We start from the raw sequence: 19,074 nt of genomic DNA on the forward strand, positions 1-19,074 counted from the left end.
AATCAGCCTATGGATATGAGTGTTAATCAGTAGTTCTGTGCATCTACCTACTGGGACCGATTGTCACTATACTGATTTAATAGGAGAACCTTCCATCCTTTTCGATCTGCTCTGGAATAGTTCTGGAGAGTTCTGGGCAGCAAACTTCTTGGCAGTGGGGAAGGCTATTGACGTTGTTCAAAATTTAATTTAGCATTTTATCTCAATGGGAAACTGCATTGTCTTGTGCAGTACTATGCCACAAATACCATAATATTTAATCAGTTATGAGCTGATAATCTGGACTAGGATTGCACCTAAATTCTCATTGCAAATTTCCAAGTGTGTGCAGACATTAGATAGGATCAGGCTCAACTATTACCTGGAACTTGCAAGCCCTGGATTATTCTACAAAAGAGCAGAAGAAATGGAGGAGAAGAATAATTGTCATCCAAAAATGGTCATTCCATTTATTCCTTTCACGCTATCAATCCCACCCCACGATAAAAATGTGTTTCTACCTTTAATGTCAATGTCAATAGAAATGACTTTCATATTTTGTAATGCAAGAAGCATATTTCAAGAAATTGCAACTTCAGAATTGTTTTCAGTGCCATACATTACTTCATTGTTCCTGCACTCCCAAACAGCCACAGTGGAATCTATTCCAGTTTTGCCTGTTAAATTTTCCAATATCTGGTAATCATGTTGCTAATTTGTTCCAAGGACAACAAGGAAATAGCAGAAGATGAAAGTAAGGAGAAACAACCTGACTCTTCCAAAAAGGAGGAAGAAAAGGGAAAAGAATGTGAACCGGAGAAAGAAAACGAACAAGCTGAGGTAGAAGTAGGTAGGTTATTGTTCAACAACTGCCTTTTGTCACATGAACCTTAAACTTGCCCTCTTCTACTTGGTCCTTAAATGTATTTGTCTTTAAAATTCATGTCTCCTTTGCTTTCTTTATTTGGATCCCTCCATTCAGGTTTCTGACCCTGCCATGTGAAATGGTTCTAGTTGACATCATCACTGATGTTCTAAGTGTTTGTAACTGAGCTAATCTGTCCCTCCTTGTTCTTTTTGATCCATCTCTATCCTTTGACATGAATGACCTCACCATCCATACCCAGCATTTCTCCTCTATCTGGATGAGATTTCACTCACCTGGTTCTCATCTGCCCAGTTGCAGCCAGAGAATCATTTACAAATGTTTCTTCCCCTGCAATGATACTTTTGCTATCCCCAAGGATTTTCCCTATACCCACAGGGAACACACTTCCTATTAACATGCTATCCCTTTACAACAACATCTGATAATATAGCACTAGCTTTCATAAGTATATTTACAACATGTAACCCTACCTCACAACATGTCTAGGCCTCTCCACTGTCTCTAAATGGTCAGCCAAGCTTGTCTGACATTCCAAACTGGATGAGCAGAATTTTCTTCCAAATAAATATTAGAAAAGCTTAATAGCAAATTTCTTTAGTCATCATAGCCACTGTTTGCTAGTCATCAACTCCGTCTGTCTCCCTGGCATCGGTCAACAACTGAAATAGACTGTTGGCAGCTTATAAGCTTGCTGAATGGGCAAATATCACCGTGAAGTTCAACATCAATAATGTAGGGTAGCGCATTTAAGAAGGTGCGTGTCCAGGTGGAGTAGAGGGATAAAGGGATCTTATTGTCCAAACACACCAGTCACTAAAATCTGTACCCCAAGTTAACAAGTCCATTAAAAAAAGGTAAAGCAAGCCCCCAGTGTTTCCTTCTGGGGGGATTGAATTGAAAAATGGCTGAGTTATGCTAAACTTGTATTGAACCTTGGTCAGACCATACTTTTAGAGTTCTGCATACAGTTGCCATGTTATAAAAGGTATATAAAGGCACTGGAGAGGTTGCACAGAAGATTTACAAAGGTCTATGTTATGTCTGTGAAAGGATGACCAGACTGGATTTCTCTTCTCTTAAGAGAAGGCAGCTGAAGGGTGACCAAACAAGTTTGTAGAATTGTGAAGGGTTTTGCTGTAGATGTTTCCACTTGTGAGGAAGAGCATGACTAAGGTGATCAATATAAGAGAGTCACCAAGTAATCCAATAAAAAAATTTGCAAGAAATGAGTAGCAAGCAGGTGAAACCCATTCCCACTCTGAGTGGTTGAAGTGAATGGTTTAGGTGCCTGTCTGGGCATACCGGACAAGCACATGAGGGAGAAGGAAGTAGAGATAGATTTAGCATCAGCATCAGGTTTAATATCACTGGCATTTGTTGTTTTGCAGCAACAGTACATTACAATACATAATAATAAAAAAATTTAACTTACAAACGTACGTACGCTTGTGAACCTTGTGGATTTTCTCTATTTCTGCATAAGTATGACCTAAAATGTGATCAGATCTTCACATAAGTCCTAAAACTAAATAAAGAGATTAATAAATAAATAAAATGAGAAAAGTTATACTTATTAATTTATTTATTGAAAAAATGATCTAATATTGCATATATTTGTTGGAACAAGTATGTGAACCTTTGCTTTCAGTAATCGATGTACAGCAATAACTTCAACCAAACATTTCTGGTAACTGTTGATCAGTCTTGCACATCGGCTTGGAGGAATTTTAGACCATTCCTCCTTCCAAAACTGTTTCAACTCTAGGATGCTGGTGGGTGTCCTTGCATGAACTACTTGCTTCAGGTCCTTCCACAACATTCCTATAGGATTATGGTCAGGACTTTGACTCGGCCATTTCAAAACACTTCATCTTTTTAAACCACAAACGAGAAAATCTGCAGATGCTGGAAATCCGAGCAACACACACAAAATGCTGGAGGAACTCAGCAAGCCATGCAGCATCTAGGAAAAGAGATGCTTTTTCTTTTATTTTTATATAACCATATAACAATTTCAGCACGGAAACAGACCATCACAGCCCTTCTAGTCCATGCCGAATGCTTACTCTCACCTAGTCCCACCTACCTGCCCACTCAGCCCATAACCCTCCATTCCTTTCCTGTCCATATACCTATCCAATTTTTTTTTAATGACAAAATTGAACCTGCCTCTACCACTTCTACTGGAAGCTCGTTCCACATGGCTACCACTCTGAGTAAAGAAGTTCCCCCTTGTGTTACCCCTAAACTTTTGCCCCTTAACTCTCAACTCATGTCCTCTTGTTTGAATCTCCCCTACTCTCAATGGAAAAAGCCTGTCCACGTCAACTCTTATCTATCCCCCTCATAATTTTAAATATCTCTATCAAGTCCCCCCCCAACCTTCTACGCTTCAAAGAATAAAAACCTAACTTGTTCAATCTTTCCCTGTAACTTAGGTGCTGAAACCCAGGTCACATTCTAGTAAATCTCTTCTGTACTCTCTCTAATTTGTTGACATCTTTCCTATAATTCGGTGACCAGAACTGTACACAATACTCCAAACTATAACAGGTTTTCAGGTCCCTGTACCACCTCCTTGATGATAGCAATGAGAAGAGGGAATATCCTGGGTGATGGGGGTCCTCATGATGGTGCTACCTTCTTGAGGCATTGACTTTTGAAGGTGTCCTCAATGCTGGGGAGGTTTGTGCCTGTGATGTAGCTGGCTGCAGCTTTTTCCAATTCTCTGCAGTGAACCCACCATACCAGACAATGCTGTGACCAGTTAGAATGCTCTGTATGGTACACCTGTAGAAATTTGCAAGTCTTTGGCAACATACCAAGTCTCCTAAAACTCCTCATGACACATAGCCACTGTCATGCCTTCTTTGTAGTTGCATCAATATGTTGGACCCAGGATAGATCTTTGGAGATGTTGACACCCAGGAACTTGAAACTGCTCACCCTTTCCACTGCTGATCCCTTGATTGAGGACTGGTGTGTATTCCCCCAACTTCTCCTTACTAAAGTCCACAATCAGTTCTTTGGCCTTGCTGACATTGAATGCAAGGTTTTGTGACACCACTCAAGGAGCTGATCTATCTTACTCTTGTACACCACCTCATTACCATCTGAAATTCTACCAATAGTTGTGTCATTAGCAAGTTTGTAGATGGCATTGAGCTCTGCCTTGCCACATAGTCATGGGTGTAGAGGAAGTGGAGCAGTGGGCTAAGCATGCGTCCTTGAGGTGCGCCAGTGTTGATTGTCAACAAGAAGGAGATGTTATTTTCGATCTGGACTAACTCTGGTCTCCCGGTAAGGAAATCAAGGATCCAGTTAGAGGGTGATACAGAAGCCCAAGCTTTGGAGCTTGTTGATTAGAACTGAGGGTATGATTGTGTTGAATGCTGAGCTGTTAATCAATAATCAGCAGCCTGATGTAGGTACTGTATTGCTATTGTTCAGGTGATCCAAGGCCAAGTGGAGAGCCAATGAGATTGCATCTGTTGTAGAAATATTGTGGCAGTAGGCAAATTGCAGTGTGTTCAGATTTTTGCTGAGTGAGGAGTTGCTTATGGCCATGACCAACCTCTCAAAGTACTTCATCACAGTAGATGTGAGAGTATCCGGGTGATAGTTGCTGAGACAGCTCACCCTGCATTTTTTAGGCACTGATATGATTGTCGCCCTCTTGAAGCAGGTGGGAACCTCCAAATGCAGTAGTGAAAGATTGAAGATGTCCTTGAACACTCCCGCCAGTTGTTTGGCACAGAATTTGAATGACCTACTAGAAACACCATCAGGGCCTGATGCCTTGTGAGGGTTCACCCTCTTAAAAGATGTTCTGACGTTAGCCTCCAAGAGATTTAAGTGGGGGAAGACAGTAGGAGGCTCAAGTGGAGCATACTTGTTAGGATGAACTGAGTGTGCCAGATAGTTTGCTTCAGTACCATATGTCCAATGCAAATCCTTTATAACTCCAAGATGAGCTTGGTCATACAGGTGTGCCATTACTAAAGCTGCCTATTACCACCAACATGACATAGCCTTGCTCTTGCCTTTACTCAACTCCTGCTGAAAGATGCATCCTTGACTTTGGTTGCTCTGCATTTAATGGCTGGGTTTCCTTTTTAGTGAAAATAGAGTTAAAGAAGCAGGAGCTGGATCTCAGGGACAAAAAAAAAGAGGGAGATTGAAAACAATGGAACTCTAACACAGTTGAGTATTGGGGTATACCAATAGAATGTCTAAGGTTTAGTAATCTTTCTTTCCTTGTTAATTCTAGCAGACACAGAGAGGGAGAAAGAAAATAAGGAATTCCAGGATGATGGAGCAAAGAAGGATGGAGAATCAGAAACAGATAAGAAAACTAAGCTTGAACGGGATATTGGTGAAGGGAATTTGTCAACAGCAGCAGCTGCTGCACTGGCTGCTGCTGCAGTCAAAGCAAAGGTGAGCATCAGGTTGCGAAACAGGTTCATCAGCTCTATGAGGTTTCCAACAGTGAATTTGCGTAATATTGTTCTACTTGGAGTCCAGCATCTGTTTGTGGTGTAGTTGTTGTATAGTACAAAGGAATAGAAGTTTGATGGCATAGCACAGCTTTTTTTAAAAACTGTATTTCCATGTTTGTGTGCAATCTCGATCATAATACTATAGTGCATCTCAAATTAATGTTGAATCTCACATTACACAAGACAAAAGTAAGCAGCAGTGATACCCTCATGGAACGCTGATTGACACTTGCCCTACCACATTGGCATGTATATAAAGATTGGGAGGCACACAAGAAATCTAGACGAAGTTTCCACTATTTAAAGCCATCCCTAATTCCTTTCTGATTGTTGTTAGTTACTAATTGTAGGATTTCAGACTTTGAATGTCACTAGAGTGATGAAGGCACCTAAATTTTTGGTTAAGTATAAATGACGTAGTAGTTGTCCCACCAAGTCTCATGGTAGTGTCACGGTTAGCGTAATGCTATTGCAGTGTCAACAAGCTGGGTTCATTTCTGTCACAGTCAGGAGTTTTTATGTTCTCCTGTGACCACATGGGTTTCCTCCCACATTCTAAAGACATATGGTTAATTGGTCGCATGGGTGTAATTAAGCAGCACTGGCTCATTGGGCCAGAAAGGTCTGTTACCATGCACACATGAAAAAAGCGTTGTCATTGATGTTGCTCAAATCCATGTATGAATTTCATATGCAAAATGCATAAGAACATATTTGTATAACTGTTCTGTAGTGCTATTACTAGACTGCCAATCCAGAGAGCCAGACTAATTATCCAGATACTTCAGTTTAAGTGCCACTAAAGCAGTCAGGGAATTGAAATTGAGTTACTTGATCAAATAAAAATTTAGTACTAGTTACAGTGACCATGAAACTTTTGGATTGTTTTTCTTTCAGATTATCAGGGTCTGGTGTATTTTGTTTCTGGTTTGTAATAGCTACCTCGCTATTCATTTTAATTTTCTGCTTTTTGCCCCTGTAATGTTGGTAGGAGGAATTCAACAACATTGAAAGTCAAGGAAGATAACTTGTTGGAAGTCAGTTTTGCTTACAGCTTAAGTGGTGTAGGTGTTGTTTTTAATGTATCTGCCTGAATCTAAACATTGTCCAGTCTTGGTGTGTGCAGGGATGGGCTGCTTATCAGGAACTTAAGAAGGCAGTTATATTTTTAGTATATTGCTGTGGGTCTAGCTTTATGTATAATGGTGCTCTTCTATTTTTTTTCTTCTAACTGAATTTACAAATTGCCATTCTGTGCTGTTTAACACTAGCATTATTAGTCTTGGGAGCTACGGTAGCATACAGTTGAAAGTGCTTGCATTTTTATGGAACATACACATCTTCTCAAAGCAGACAGCCACTCATTATTTTAAAATGAATCTAATATGCCTAATTTTAAATAAATACCTGTTTGGTAGTTCACCAAAACTCCATCTACACAAGTGGAAAGTCATGTGTAACAATTAAACTCTTGATAGCATGATTTCAGTCTCCTTGTGCACATCCCATATTCAGTCCATGGTAAGAAATGGAAATTACAGCATTTGGAGGTTGTTTTCCCAAATGAGAAACATTTATTTATTTCCACGTTGTCTCATAAAGTAGGGAATCTTGTCTAAAGTTCTAGTTTTAAGCCAATGACAATCCATAACTACATAGAGTCACATAGTATAGCATTGCTGAATTTTGCTTGCTTTTCCTTTCATCATTGAAACTGTAATTCTGAAACAATAAAATCATGTATATTCTTACAGCCACATCCACTTCAAACAATAATTAATTCAAGAGGCAAATGGCTGCCCTGTTTTGACACAAATCACAATCGCTATTTGAATCAGTACCCTCTTATCAATAAGGTGGTTTATTGTGAAATAGTAACTGCAATTTATATCATTAACAGCAAAATATCCCAGATCACTTTACATGAACCATATAAAGAACACATGACCATAAGCTTGGTCAAAGCGGTATATTTTAAGGAGCATGAGAGGAAGAGAATTCCACACTTAGGACCTTGACAACTAAAGACTCAGCCACCGATGGTGGGTCGATGGAAACCATGGTCACAATAGAGGCCAGAGTAGAATGTAGGACGTAGGGATCTCCAATGATTGTAGCACTGAAGTCCATGAAGAAATGTCAGCGAACACAAGCATTTTTTTTTATTTTAAAGCTGAGGGTGTCACTGGCTAACTGTATTTATTGCCTATCCCATGCTTGTTTGAGAAATTGATTTAGAGCCGTGTTGAATTGCTGTAGATATAATGGTAATAGTGCCCTTTCTTTGCTGCTGGGCAAGAAATATTTGTAACTGAAATGTTTCTTTTACAGCACCTTGCTGCAGTAGAGGAGCGGAAAATCAAATCATTAGTTGCCCTGCTTGTTGAAACGCAGATGAAAAAACTTGAAATCAAGCTCCGACACTTTGAAGAACTTGAGACCATAATGGACAGAGAAAGAGAGGCTGTAAGTAGCTATACTGTGTTCTCACAGTCTGAGCAGTCCTTATGTTTACTATGTTAATTGGACGTGTGTCCAAAATTTACTTTGATTAAATATTGCTTTCTTTGTTAAATCTAACAGTTAGAGTACCAAAGGCAACAGCTTCTCTCTGATAGACAGGCCTTCCACATGGAGCAGCTGAAGTATGCTGAGATGAGGGCTCGGCAGCAGCACTTTCAACAAATGCACCAACAGCAGCAACAGCAACATCAGCTCCCATCTGGCCCTCAGGCCAGCCAGCAGCCAGCTGTCATTCCTGCATCTGTACAGCCAGTGCCACCTGCTGCAGTTCAGCAAGGAGCTTTGAGCCAGGCTACAGGAGATTCCATAGCACAATCCATTCCACAACAGCAGCAGACACCACCAACACAGCAACCACAGCAGCAGCAACAGCAGGCTCAACCTCCAGTTCTTGCCCATGGTAAGTGAAAGAGACCTCAATCTCAGATTCAGATTTATTTATCACATGTACATCAAAACAGACAGTGAAATGTGTTGTTTGCATTAACAGCCAGCACAACCTAAGGATGTGCTTGGGGCAGCCCACACCAACATAGCATGTCCACAATCTTCAGCAGAACAACACAACAAAATGTAACAAAACAAAAATAGCATCAAAATTGTTGGTAGATTTTTTTTTGCTTCTACCAGTTTGGCTTTTGACTGTAGAAGTTATGGTGAAGAAAGTTCAATGTTGTTAGCTGGAGGAGCCTAGAATACCAGAAATACTAGGCACCACTCACAGAAATTTCCCAATGGTGCATCTGAAATCTAAGCATGGGAGCACCGGATCTATGTCCTATTTGGGACAGTTAAAAGGGGTAGAAGGCATAGTGCACAAGACCCTTCTGTGGATTTCCAGTGGCAAATCAGAGTGGGCTCTGGTACAATATTCCAGTGACAGATGAGGCAAGCTGCTTGAAAAGACTATCAGTTACAGTTTCGATCAGAACTTGCTACAATGTCGCAGTCATATATTAGAATCAGAATCAAGTTTATTATCACTGACATACACTCAGTGGCCATTTTAATGCAAGTATCTAACCAACCAATCAAGTGGCAGCTACACTCAGTGCATATAAGCATGCAGACATGGTCAAGTAGTTCTGTTGTTCAGACTAAGCATCAGTATAAGGAAGAAATGTGATCTTAAGTGACCTTGACCGTGAAATGATTGTTGGTGCCAGAGTATCTCAGAAACTGCTGTTCTGAGGATTTTCATGCACTACAGTCTCAAGAGTTTACAAAGAATGGTGTGAAAAACAAAAAAAAACCCAGTGAGTGGCAGTTCTGTGGGCAAAAACGTCTTGTTAATGAGAGAGCATAGCCTCAAGTTTTGGTGGAGTAGATTTAAGACGGAGGTGAGGAGAAACTGCTTTTCCCAGAGGGTGGTGAATCTGTGGAATTCTCTGCCCAATGAAGCAGTGGCAGCTACTTCAGTAAATATATTTAAGACAAGGTTTTTGCATAGTAGGGGAATTGAGGGTTATGGGGAAAAGGCAGGTAGGTGGAGATGAGTCCATGGCCAGATCGGCCATGATCTTATTGAATGGCCAAGCAGGTTCAACGGGCCAGATGGCCTTCTCCTGCTTCTGTTTCTTCTGAGGAGGAGGAGGAGTAGGAGAATGGCCGAACTGGTTCCAAGCTGACAGAAAGACAACAGTAACTCAAATAACCTCGTGCTACAACAGAGGTGTGCAGAAGAGCATCTCTGAATGCACAACATGTAGAACCTTGAAGTGGATGGGCTGCAGCAGCAGAAGACCATGAACACTCAGTCAGTAGCTACTTTATTTGTACAGGAGGTATCTAATAAAGTGGCCACTAAGTGTATGTCTTTTGTTTTGTGCAGCAGTACAGTAAAATACATAAATATTATAAATTACAACTGAAATATATAAAAACAAATAGTCCAAAAGGAGACACAAGTATTGAGGTAGTATTAATAGGTTTATTGTCCATTCAGAAATTTTGATGGTGGAGGGGAAGAAGCTATTCCTAAAATGCTGTGTGTGCATCCTTAGGCTCCTGACCGCCTCATTAATTGTAGTATTGAGAAGAGGGCATATCCTGGATAATGAGGGTCCGTGATGATGGATGCAGCCTTCATGAGCATCGCCTTTTGGAGGTGTCCTTGATGGTTGGGAGGCTAGTGCCCATGATAGACCTAAGTTTACAACCCTCTGCAGGTTCTTCCAATCCTGTGCATTAGCGTCTCCAAACCAGAAGGCAGTGCAACCAGTCAGAATGCTCTCCACAGTACATCTCTAGAAATTTGCTAGTAATTGGTAACATACCAAAACTCCTCAAATTCTTAATGAGGTATAGCCACTGACGTGCCTTCATATTTGCATCAATATATTGGGCCCAGGATAGATTATCAGAGATGTTGACACCCAGGAACTTAAAGTTGCTCACCCTTTCCACTGCTGACCCTTCAATGAGGACTGGTGTGTGTTCTCCTGACTTCACCCTCCTGAAGTCCAGAATCAATACCTTGGTCTTACTGATGTTGAGTACAAGGTTCGTGTTGCGACATCCAGCTGATCTATCTCACTCCTCTATGTTCCTATACAATCATTACTGTATGCCTAGCCATTCAGTAATGATTGTAGAGAGTAGAACAGTGGGCTGACACATGTCCTTGAGGTGGCTTGTGTTGATTGTCAGTGAGGAAGAGATGTTATTTCTGATTCACACTAATAGTGGTTTCCCAGTGAGGAAGTCAAGGATCCCATTGAGAGGTACTGAGGCCAGGTTTCAAAGTTTGTTGGGTAATACCAAGGGGGGATGATGGTGTTGAATGCTGAGCTGTAGTCAATAAATAACAGTCTGATATACGTATTGCAACTGTCCAGATGATCCAAGGCAGAGTGGAGAGCCAGTGAGATTGCATCTGTTGTAGACCTATTGTGGCAATAGGCAAATTGCGATGTGTCCAGGTCTTTGCTTAGGCAGGAGTTAATTCTAGCCATGGCCAACCCCTTAAAGCGCTTCGTCACAGTAAGTGTGAGTACTACTGGGTGATATGTGGAAGACTTGTTCAGAGTCCCAATCACACGTTAAATGGGAAACTTATTTAGTGACCCAGTCACAGCTTAGAAAAGGTCCCTGTGAACTGGTCCATTTGTAGATTGGATGTGGTCCGTGTCCAATGTCCACACCAAATATTGGACAATGCTCTTGTGAGTGTCGCAATCACACATTAGGTAAGATCCTTATGCCATGTGTAACTGAGAGATTGTATAGAGCACTTGTATTGTTTCCCATTTTCAGTAGATGGGACCTTTGTACAGTGTCCCAGTCAAAGATTAAACAAGTCATTTGTCATTCCCAGTTGTAGATTTGGTGGTCCTTCAACAATGTCCTAGTCTCCCATTGGATAAATCCTGATACAGTTATCCTAGCAGGACCCAGGTATGAACAAGTAAAGATGCAATGACACTAAAAATTGCGATTAAAAAATTGAGTGCCACAGTAGCATAGCAGTTAGCACAACGCTATTACAGCTCAGGGCATCTTGCTGTTCAATTCTGGTACCACTTGTAAGGAGTTTATATGTTCTGCCCATGAACCACGTGTGTTTCCTCCCACAATCCAAAGACATACCATTTAATAGGTTAATTGTTCATTGTAAATTGTCCTGTAATTATACTAGTTTTAAATAGTTGGGTTGCTGGGTGGTATGACTTGTTGGGTCGGAAAGGCCTGTTCTGTGATGTCTCTCTAAATAAAATAAAATTTTAAATAAAAATTAATTATTCTTCAGATAGTTTTCTTGAATGAGGCTGATTTTTAAACACTTGTGTTCTAATTTATTACTTGTGTACAAAATATGCAACTTGGAACTAATTCATGCTGATTTACCACAAACAAATATTATAAGTTGATTTTACTTTTGCAGGTCAGCCACCATTTCCAGGTCAACAAACTCCAAACCAACTGATGCCCAGTAACATGCCTGTTGGCATGCCAACGAACATGTCTGGTAATATGGCTGCTGGTATACCTTGTATGGTGCCAGCCAATATTGCATGTAGCATGGGTAGTACCATCACAGGAAACATCCCAGTTAACCTTCCTGCTCGCATGTCAAACCCGGTGCATGGTAATATATCCAGTAGCATGTCTGGGGTTGCTCCTGGCAATATCTGTACAAGTTTGCCAGGAAATTTGCCTGTAGATCTGCCTAGTTCTTTACATCCTAACACATCAGGAAACATCAACACAGGCTCCACGTCTCTTGCATCCACACCAGGGTCGGCAGCTGCTCAAAGCCCTGCTATTGTAGCTGCTGTGCAGGGAAACACAAGTCCATTGCCAGGTGAGAAGTGAAGCTTGGCATTTTAATTTTGTAATTTTCTTAGATTGTATACTAGTACATCTCGAGGAATAGGCATTATTCAATATCAAATGAAAAATTGGAGTTGGCTTTTCGTAACTGTACAATTTTATTAAAGCTGAGCTTTAAATGGAACAGCATTTCAAAATGGAAATGATATTGGTCTTCCATGGAACACAACTCTGCTGATGTAAGGGATTTGGAATGATAGGTTATTGCCCCATTCCTTTCATACTCTTGAACTGGATACACTGGGTAACTGCACTGCCCTTACGTACTCTGTGACTGGGTACACTGGGTCATCACACTGTCCTTTCACACTCTGGGACTGGGTACACTGGATTATCACACTGTCCTTTCACACTCTCTGACTGGGTACACTAGGTTATCACACTGTCCTTCATGCAGTGGGACTTAGTATGATATTTTTATCACATAGTCATTTCATTTGGTGGATTTAGGTTATCACATTGTTTACTTTCTGGGTTCAGAACAATGGGTTATCATGCTGTTTTTTTTTCAAACTGAAAGTAGTTCCAGAAAAGATTGCTGTTATCCTTTCATAGACGGGGATTAGTACTGTGGGTGATTGCATTGGCCTGTGTGGTCAGAGTAGATGGAACACTGGGTTACAGAGAGTTGATGGACAGTGGATTACCATTCCATCAAGGTGACCTACTCTGTGCTTAATCCATGCTGTTCCTGCCCTTGGAGTGGATAGTGTAGAGGGAGCTTTAGTTCAATTAATCCATGTTGTTGCTGCCCTGAGAATGTTTAATGAGACTTATAGAGCAAGTTTTACCCACTTACTAATATTTACCCTCTGTCTGCTTACTCATTCATGGGATTTTGGCATTGGTGTTAAAACCAGCATTTAATCCCCAGTTCAAATTGTTCCCATAAATGATCACCTTTTCAAAGCTATAGTCGAGAGTCATGTAGGTAATTCTAAAATACTGCTCGATTGGGAATTTCCAGATCTCGTGACAATGGAGAAAGATTAATAAATATCTTGATGCTCTTATCCTTCTGGGTAATAGGTAGTTAGTGGCTGCATGATGCTGTCAGAGTAAGTTCCTGCAGTGCAACGTGTAAACAACAAACACTCCAACCACATTGCCACATCTGTGGTAGAGTCTGTGTTCCCGTGCTGTATGACTCTTTGGTAGTTAAAGCTAGTCATCATTGTTTATTACTTCTATGTCATGAATATTACTTACTATTTGTCAATCCAAGTCTAAATATTATCTCAATCTTGTTCTGTTTCGACATGGATTACTTCATTATCTGAGAGTTAGAAGAAGAATTGAATGCTGCACTCTGACCTTACAATAGAGAGAAATCTTTGATGAAGCTGCTGAAGATGATTGGGTCAAGGACACTGCCCTGAGAACCCCTGCAATAATGACCAATGATCGCTAGACCATTAGTTTACCTCCATCAGCCACAGGCATATTCCTTTTCGCTATGTGCTACTGCCAAAGCAGTATTTCACCACCACCACCCCACCCTGCCCAATTCCCATTTAATTGAGCTGCTTGATGTTCAGGGCAATTATTCTTGAATCAAAGAACTCCAATAGATTGGTCAAATATGATTTTCCATTCATAAATATACCTTGAGTCTGTTTTTAACTGTTACTTGCTTTTTGAATTAACATTTTCTGCTGCCATGGTGGGATTTGAATTCAAATCTCTAGATTCTTAGTCCAGGCCCTTGGATACTCATGAAAAAAATACAACTTTTGGCAAGTTGCAAAATTAAATGGATATCAAGATTAAATGGAGAAATGTGAGACACAGGATGAGGAAATGCTTAAAAAATGTATGTTTAACTACAATTGATTTTAAGCATTTTTAAAATTAAAAGAAAAAAAAATTTCTAAATGTTGCTGTGAAACAATAATTTTGCACAGATATCAGGTATTTACAAACTCTTCTCATTATAAAATACCCTAAAAATGTTAAGCTTTGTTGCATTAATAGCACTTTTGAATTGCCTATTGACCTCTAATTTCTTCTTAGCAAAAGCCTCTGGTCTTAAAGATCTCGTTTTATGTTTGAATTATTATTTGCTCAGATAAATATTACAAACTATAATGAATTTTCAAGCAGCATTTGTCCACGTGAAGGAGCTTTTGATATTTCACTTTCTCCCTTAATCTTCTCTGAAGATTGCTGTCTTTTATTTCGTGTTCCTTAAAATTATTAAAAGATTAGCTGCAAATTGGGCTTTTTGCTTCCTAGCCTGCTAATGTTAAGAACTCTTTAAGGTGATTGATTGCCCAGCTAAGTTGAATACTGTTGCTGGATGCCGAGAATCAATAGCTGACAGAAGCCAACATTGAAAAGGTGAGGAGTTCTCAGCACAGAAGTATTTGTGGACAGATCTTTTTCAAAGTCAACAGTGAGTGAGTTACTTTACTGCTGACTGCAAAATTCAGTCCGTACTCATATTATTTAACAGTTAGAGAAATGTTCATCTCTTCTATCCGAAGTGTTGAGAAGACCATTCCTAACATCTTTTGTTTGGTTCTGAATGTCCACTTGAGCAAATATAATGGCCTGTACAGGATGCTGTGTGCTGCTCTGTCTATCAGTCTTTTTTAAAAAGAGATGTTGATTTATTTTTCAGAGCAAGGAGGTTCAATGCAGACAGAGGTGATGGCAACCCCAGCAGCACCAGTCCCTCCGTCACAGTGATGTGAGACATTTGAGCAAGACAAAGCATTCTACCTGGAATGAATATTATTTTCTCAAGTGTGCCAGTGTGAGGAGCAGTTTGAGTGGCTGTGCTGAAATACTCTCTTTTTCAAATTTGGTTAAAAATAACAATTCTGATCATTAATGGAGGTGCTTCTGATGTCAGTATTGTTAGAAGTAATCTGTGCACTGGAGAATGACCATGTTACATAGACCAATGTAAAACTCATTATCTAATCTGCTATATTGCTGATACATATAGACCATCTGTACTGACACCTTGAGCAGCATCTGATAACTTTTGAAAGTAATTAGTTTTTATTTCAAATATACCAAACTGTCATCAGAAGAATTGAGTGAGCATGCCCGAGTTCCTTGCTCAATGCATAGTTGACTGTTGCTATTTTCCTTGTTTTGTTGTTTGTGAAAATATCTTTTTTTGTGCCAATTTGGGGGAGGGGGGAGTTTTGACATTGAGAATATAATAGCCAGCTGTGGGCTTTTTAATTTAGTTCTTGCTTTACAATCAGCTGCTTACATGTTAGGTACTTTCTGTATTTGGTCCTTATCCATTTTATAATTAATCTAAATTGTCAGTCTGGGCAAAGCCACAAGTTTGAAACGAGTTCTGTCCATGTTGAACACTGCACTCCAATGTTTTGTCTTCCATTTTGATTCAAAATAGCAGCCTGCAAGTTTTGAAATCATTGTGGTAGAGTGTGAGATTAGGAATGGGGTTTTAGGCTTTAAGCACCTCATTCCAATTCTGTTCCATGCCTTATGTGACTTAAAAATTATAGTTTAGCTTTCTTTGATAGTAATTGACCAAACATATCAGTGATTCATTCTTAATACATTTATTCCAGTCGTAACATTTTCTAGATTGTTGTGGATGCCAGTGGGGTCCTCTGACGGACAACAGCACCAATGCCTCACAATTTTGTTCCTTGTAAAAATAAATAAAGCCACAATATTAGAACTTTAGTGCTAGGAAATCACCCATAAAGATCTCCTTATGCCTTTCACTCCATCACTGAGTGCCCCAATCACTGGACATTTAAGTGGTCAGAGCACAGACCAATGAGAGCCTTCACTTCTTTGCCAGAATTGAGCATGTTTCTACTTAAGCAGCTTTCATGGCTTCTTGAAAGCTGTGTGATTTGAAGTAGCAAATGATGCAAATAGCCTTCTGATATCTCAGTGTTTACTTTGTGTCTTGAGTAATGATTGTTCAGTGGCTGTTTAAGTTAGTGTTAGTGAATGTGAACGAACTTGCTGTTTCCCACAGAAAAAGCAAGCTCATTTGAGCTGTATAAGCCTTTGTGAGCCTTTCTGTTCCAGCTACTATTTTATCAATTGTTATGTGTAGAGGGGATCCTGAGTCATGGAATAAAAGATTACTCTCAGTTCAAATTCAGCTTTCATATTGCAAATAATATTAAACAACTTAAGCTGATCCTATAAAGTGTGGCAAAAAGCACTGCCACGTTAATATTTGGGTTCATAATTTTTTGTGATAATGCCTTTCTCAAAATACAGGTATTTTGGGCACCATGAAGCAATCAGTCACACAACCCTGTCTCCCCCACTGCCACCACTGTGCATACTGAATACATTACATGATTTTGATCTCCTCCATTGCTTGTCATTTTATATGGAATGTTTCTTCGCCCAGAAAAAAATGGTTTAAAACGGTTTTCTTCTGGTTTTGTTTTGGAAACAAAATTTGACCTTGTGGGCTTATTTGTATACTCCTATGACATGATTGTTAGTGGTTTTAATCTACTAGCTGCATCTGGTAACTTTCTCCATATGTAGAAGTTGCAGAGAATATGCACACATACAAAATAATGCAAAATGTACTTGATGACACAAGTGGCAATCATAGGTATGCACAAATGTACAAGAGTAGATGAATATGGGCACACACAGACATGCAGGTGCATGGTTTTCAAAGTTTATATTTTTATAGGTTAGAACTTTGTTTGCTATTCTGTAGATGCAAATTTCCATTTCTATTTTCTTGAATAGAAAGTTAATTGATAATTTCACTGTTGAATGAAGCTACTGAACCATATTGTCAATACTACCCAGTCTTTCCAGATATTATTGCCTTTGCTACAGTAGGCCAAAGTGCAAGAATGAGGAGCCCTTGGCATACCATAGCCAATAGTCACTCAGTTGTTGGATGTTCTGCTAGTACAAGTAAAGAACCTCAACCTGACGGGTAAACAGTTTGCTGCACTGTGGAAATGAGTAAATATGCCAGACCTTATGACAGATTTCATCCTCTTCCAATCCCTAGGTGAGATTTAGCTGTTCTACTGGATAATTGCAGTATTACTTATGTAATCATTTCCAGTATGCTGCCTGTAACTCGATTATTGAAAGCCCTCAACCACCATACTTACGGTCTTTTTAATTCTTGAGCAATATTTGTAGAAAAGAAGAATGTATTCTAGAGTTGAGTAGGTAGCACAATCTTTGTTACCCATTTAAGTATGGGCACAGAATGCTGGGAATATGAGCAAGTTTACCAATAAGGGGATCTGTCTTTAAGAATCAACTAGAGTTGTCATTGAAGAAGTTGTGGTTTCTTTCTTGTTTCAAACGATCAGTTGGAAGTGAATGTGGAGTATTGCTATGCACTCATAGACCACTAAGACCCAGCTAATCTTATTCTTTTCATATAAAAACTGAAAAATACTTTGCAAAACAAAAAATCCAGTAATTTCAAAATTGAATAAATATGGACAAAACTGCCAAAGATGAGTGTTTTTCCCTGCAGCTGATAAATCTATTACATCTATCCTCCACACTTGGATTAATCAACAGGTAACAGAATACATTTCGAACAATCTTGTCTTTCAAATCAGGGTAGTCAATATCCTTTTGTATTTCTAGCTTAACAAACTTAGTTACAACTTTAATGTGACTACTGCTGGACAGTAAGTGATGTCCTAGTTTGCCACAGTAATATCTCCTGATTCATCATCAAATTTCAGAAATAATCCACTGTTCCTTATTAACCTGTTTCCCCCACCCCACCACATTTAATAATAAATGTTCCATTTTGGCTGAACTATGTACATAGGTCCTCGAGCATCATGACCACCAGTTGTGTATGGGAAGATAGCCTATTCTCATTCAGAAGATGTGTGCTCTGATAATTGTGGCTGTGGGTGCTCTGGACCAGTCCATCCTGCCCTGAAGAAGAGTAATGCAGTGGAAGGTGTGGTATGTTACCTTGTAACAATATTAGCTTTTATCACCGTACCACAAATAGTTGATAGCCTTTTCCACATGAGCCTAATTTTACACTCACTTTGTAGAACAAAAGTAAAATTAATGATTACTGGAAATATAAATTAAAGCAAAAAGTGCTAGCAAAACTCAGCAGGTCAAACACCATTTGTGTTAACATCTCAGGATCAGAACAGTTTGATAAGCATTAGCTGTTTCTCTCCACAGAATACTGACTTAACTGCTGAGTATTTCCAGCACACTCAACTTTGAGTTAGATGGTTGTGAATTGAAGTCAAACTTGAGGCTTGAGCTCAAAGGTCTTGGCTGATATTCTGTTGGAGTACAGAAGGAATGGTACACAGTCAGACATTGGAATGAAATTTTAAACCAAGCTCCTCTAGTCTGTGCCCTTTAATGTGGACTTTAAAGATCCCTTGACACTATTTTTAAGAATAAGCAGGAGAGTCGGCCTACTGGCCTGGGCAATGTTTCTTTCCCAATAACGTCACTAGAGCAAATTATCTGGCCATTGTCACATTGCTGTGAGTGGGAGCTTGCGTATGGAGTAATTACTGTGTCTCCTGTATAATAGTGAGTAATCTTCATAGAGTAAAAAGTAAAAATGTCTTGGAATGCACATAGGTGTGAAAGGAAAGGCAAGTAATTATATCTTTTACTTTGGGCAGTGAGAATTGAGTGAGGTGTTACGATCATCCAGTGATTAAAATTGCGTGCACCACTCTTACCCTCTCCTCTTCAACAGAATAAAACCTGTCGTTTCTAAACTAAACAGCTTTTCTACTTATTAAATGTATACATACTGTAAGTGTTTTATTCATTGGCTCCATTTGACCAATTTTAGCTTTGGCAGGAAACCCATTCTTGCTGGCTTGAAGGCGTGATTTTGTTTCCATT

The 19,074-nt window shown here is 39.6% G+C and overlaps 1 protein-coding gene across 4 annotated transcripts in view; it reads left to right on the plus strand.

Annotated features, from left to right (window-relative positions):
* The window catches only part of LOC132384691 (SWI/SNF complex subunit SMARCC2-like), a 124,780-nt gene extending 106,069 nt beyond the window's left edge, over positions 1-18,711 (plus strand). For 2 of the 4 annotated variants that reach the window (XM_059956056.1, XM_059956058.1), the window contains exons 23-28: positions 706-829; positions 5,139-5,305; positions 7,699-7,833; positions 7,951-8,290; positions 11,774-12,193; positions 14,846-18,711. In XM_059956056.1, the coding sequence (XP_059812039.1) occupies positions 706-829; positions 5,139-5,305; positions 7,699-7,833; positions 7,951-8,290; positions 11,774-12,193; positions 14,846-14,913 (1,254 nt within the window). In that variant the 3' untranslated portion in view covers positions 14,914-18,711. The remainder of the gene's footprint in view (positions 1-705; positions 830-5,138; positions 5,306-7,698; positions 7,834-7,950; positions 8,291-11,773; positions 12,194-14,845) is intronic. The other 2 variants (XM_059956059.1, XM_059956057.1) reach the window with 2 other exon arrangements.
* The last annotated feature ends 363 nt before the right edge of the window (positions 18,712-19,074 follow it).

The sequence above is a fragment of the Hypanus sabinus genome, chromosome X1 (genome assembly GCF_030144855.1).
Source record: "Hypanus sabinus isolate sHypSab1 chromosome X1, sHypSab1.hap1, whole genome shotgun sequence".
Lineage (NCBI taxonomy): Eukaryota > Metazoa > Chordata > Chondrichthyes > Myliobatiformes > Dasyatidae > Hypanus > Hypanus sabinus.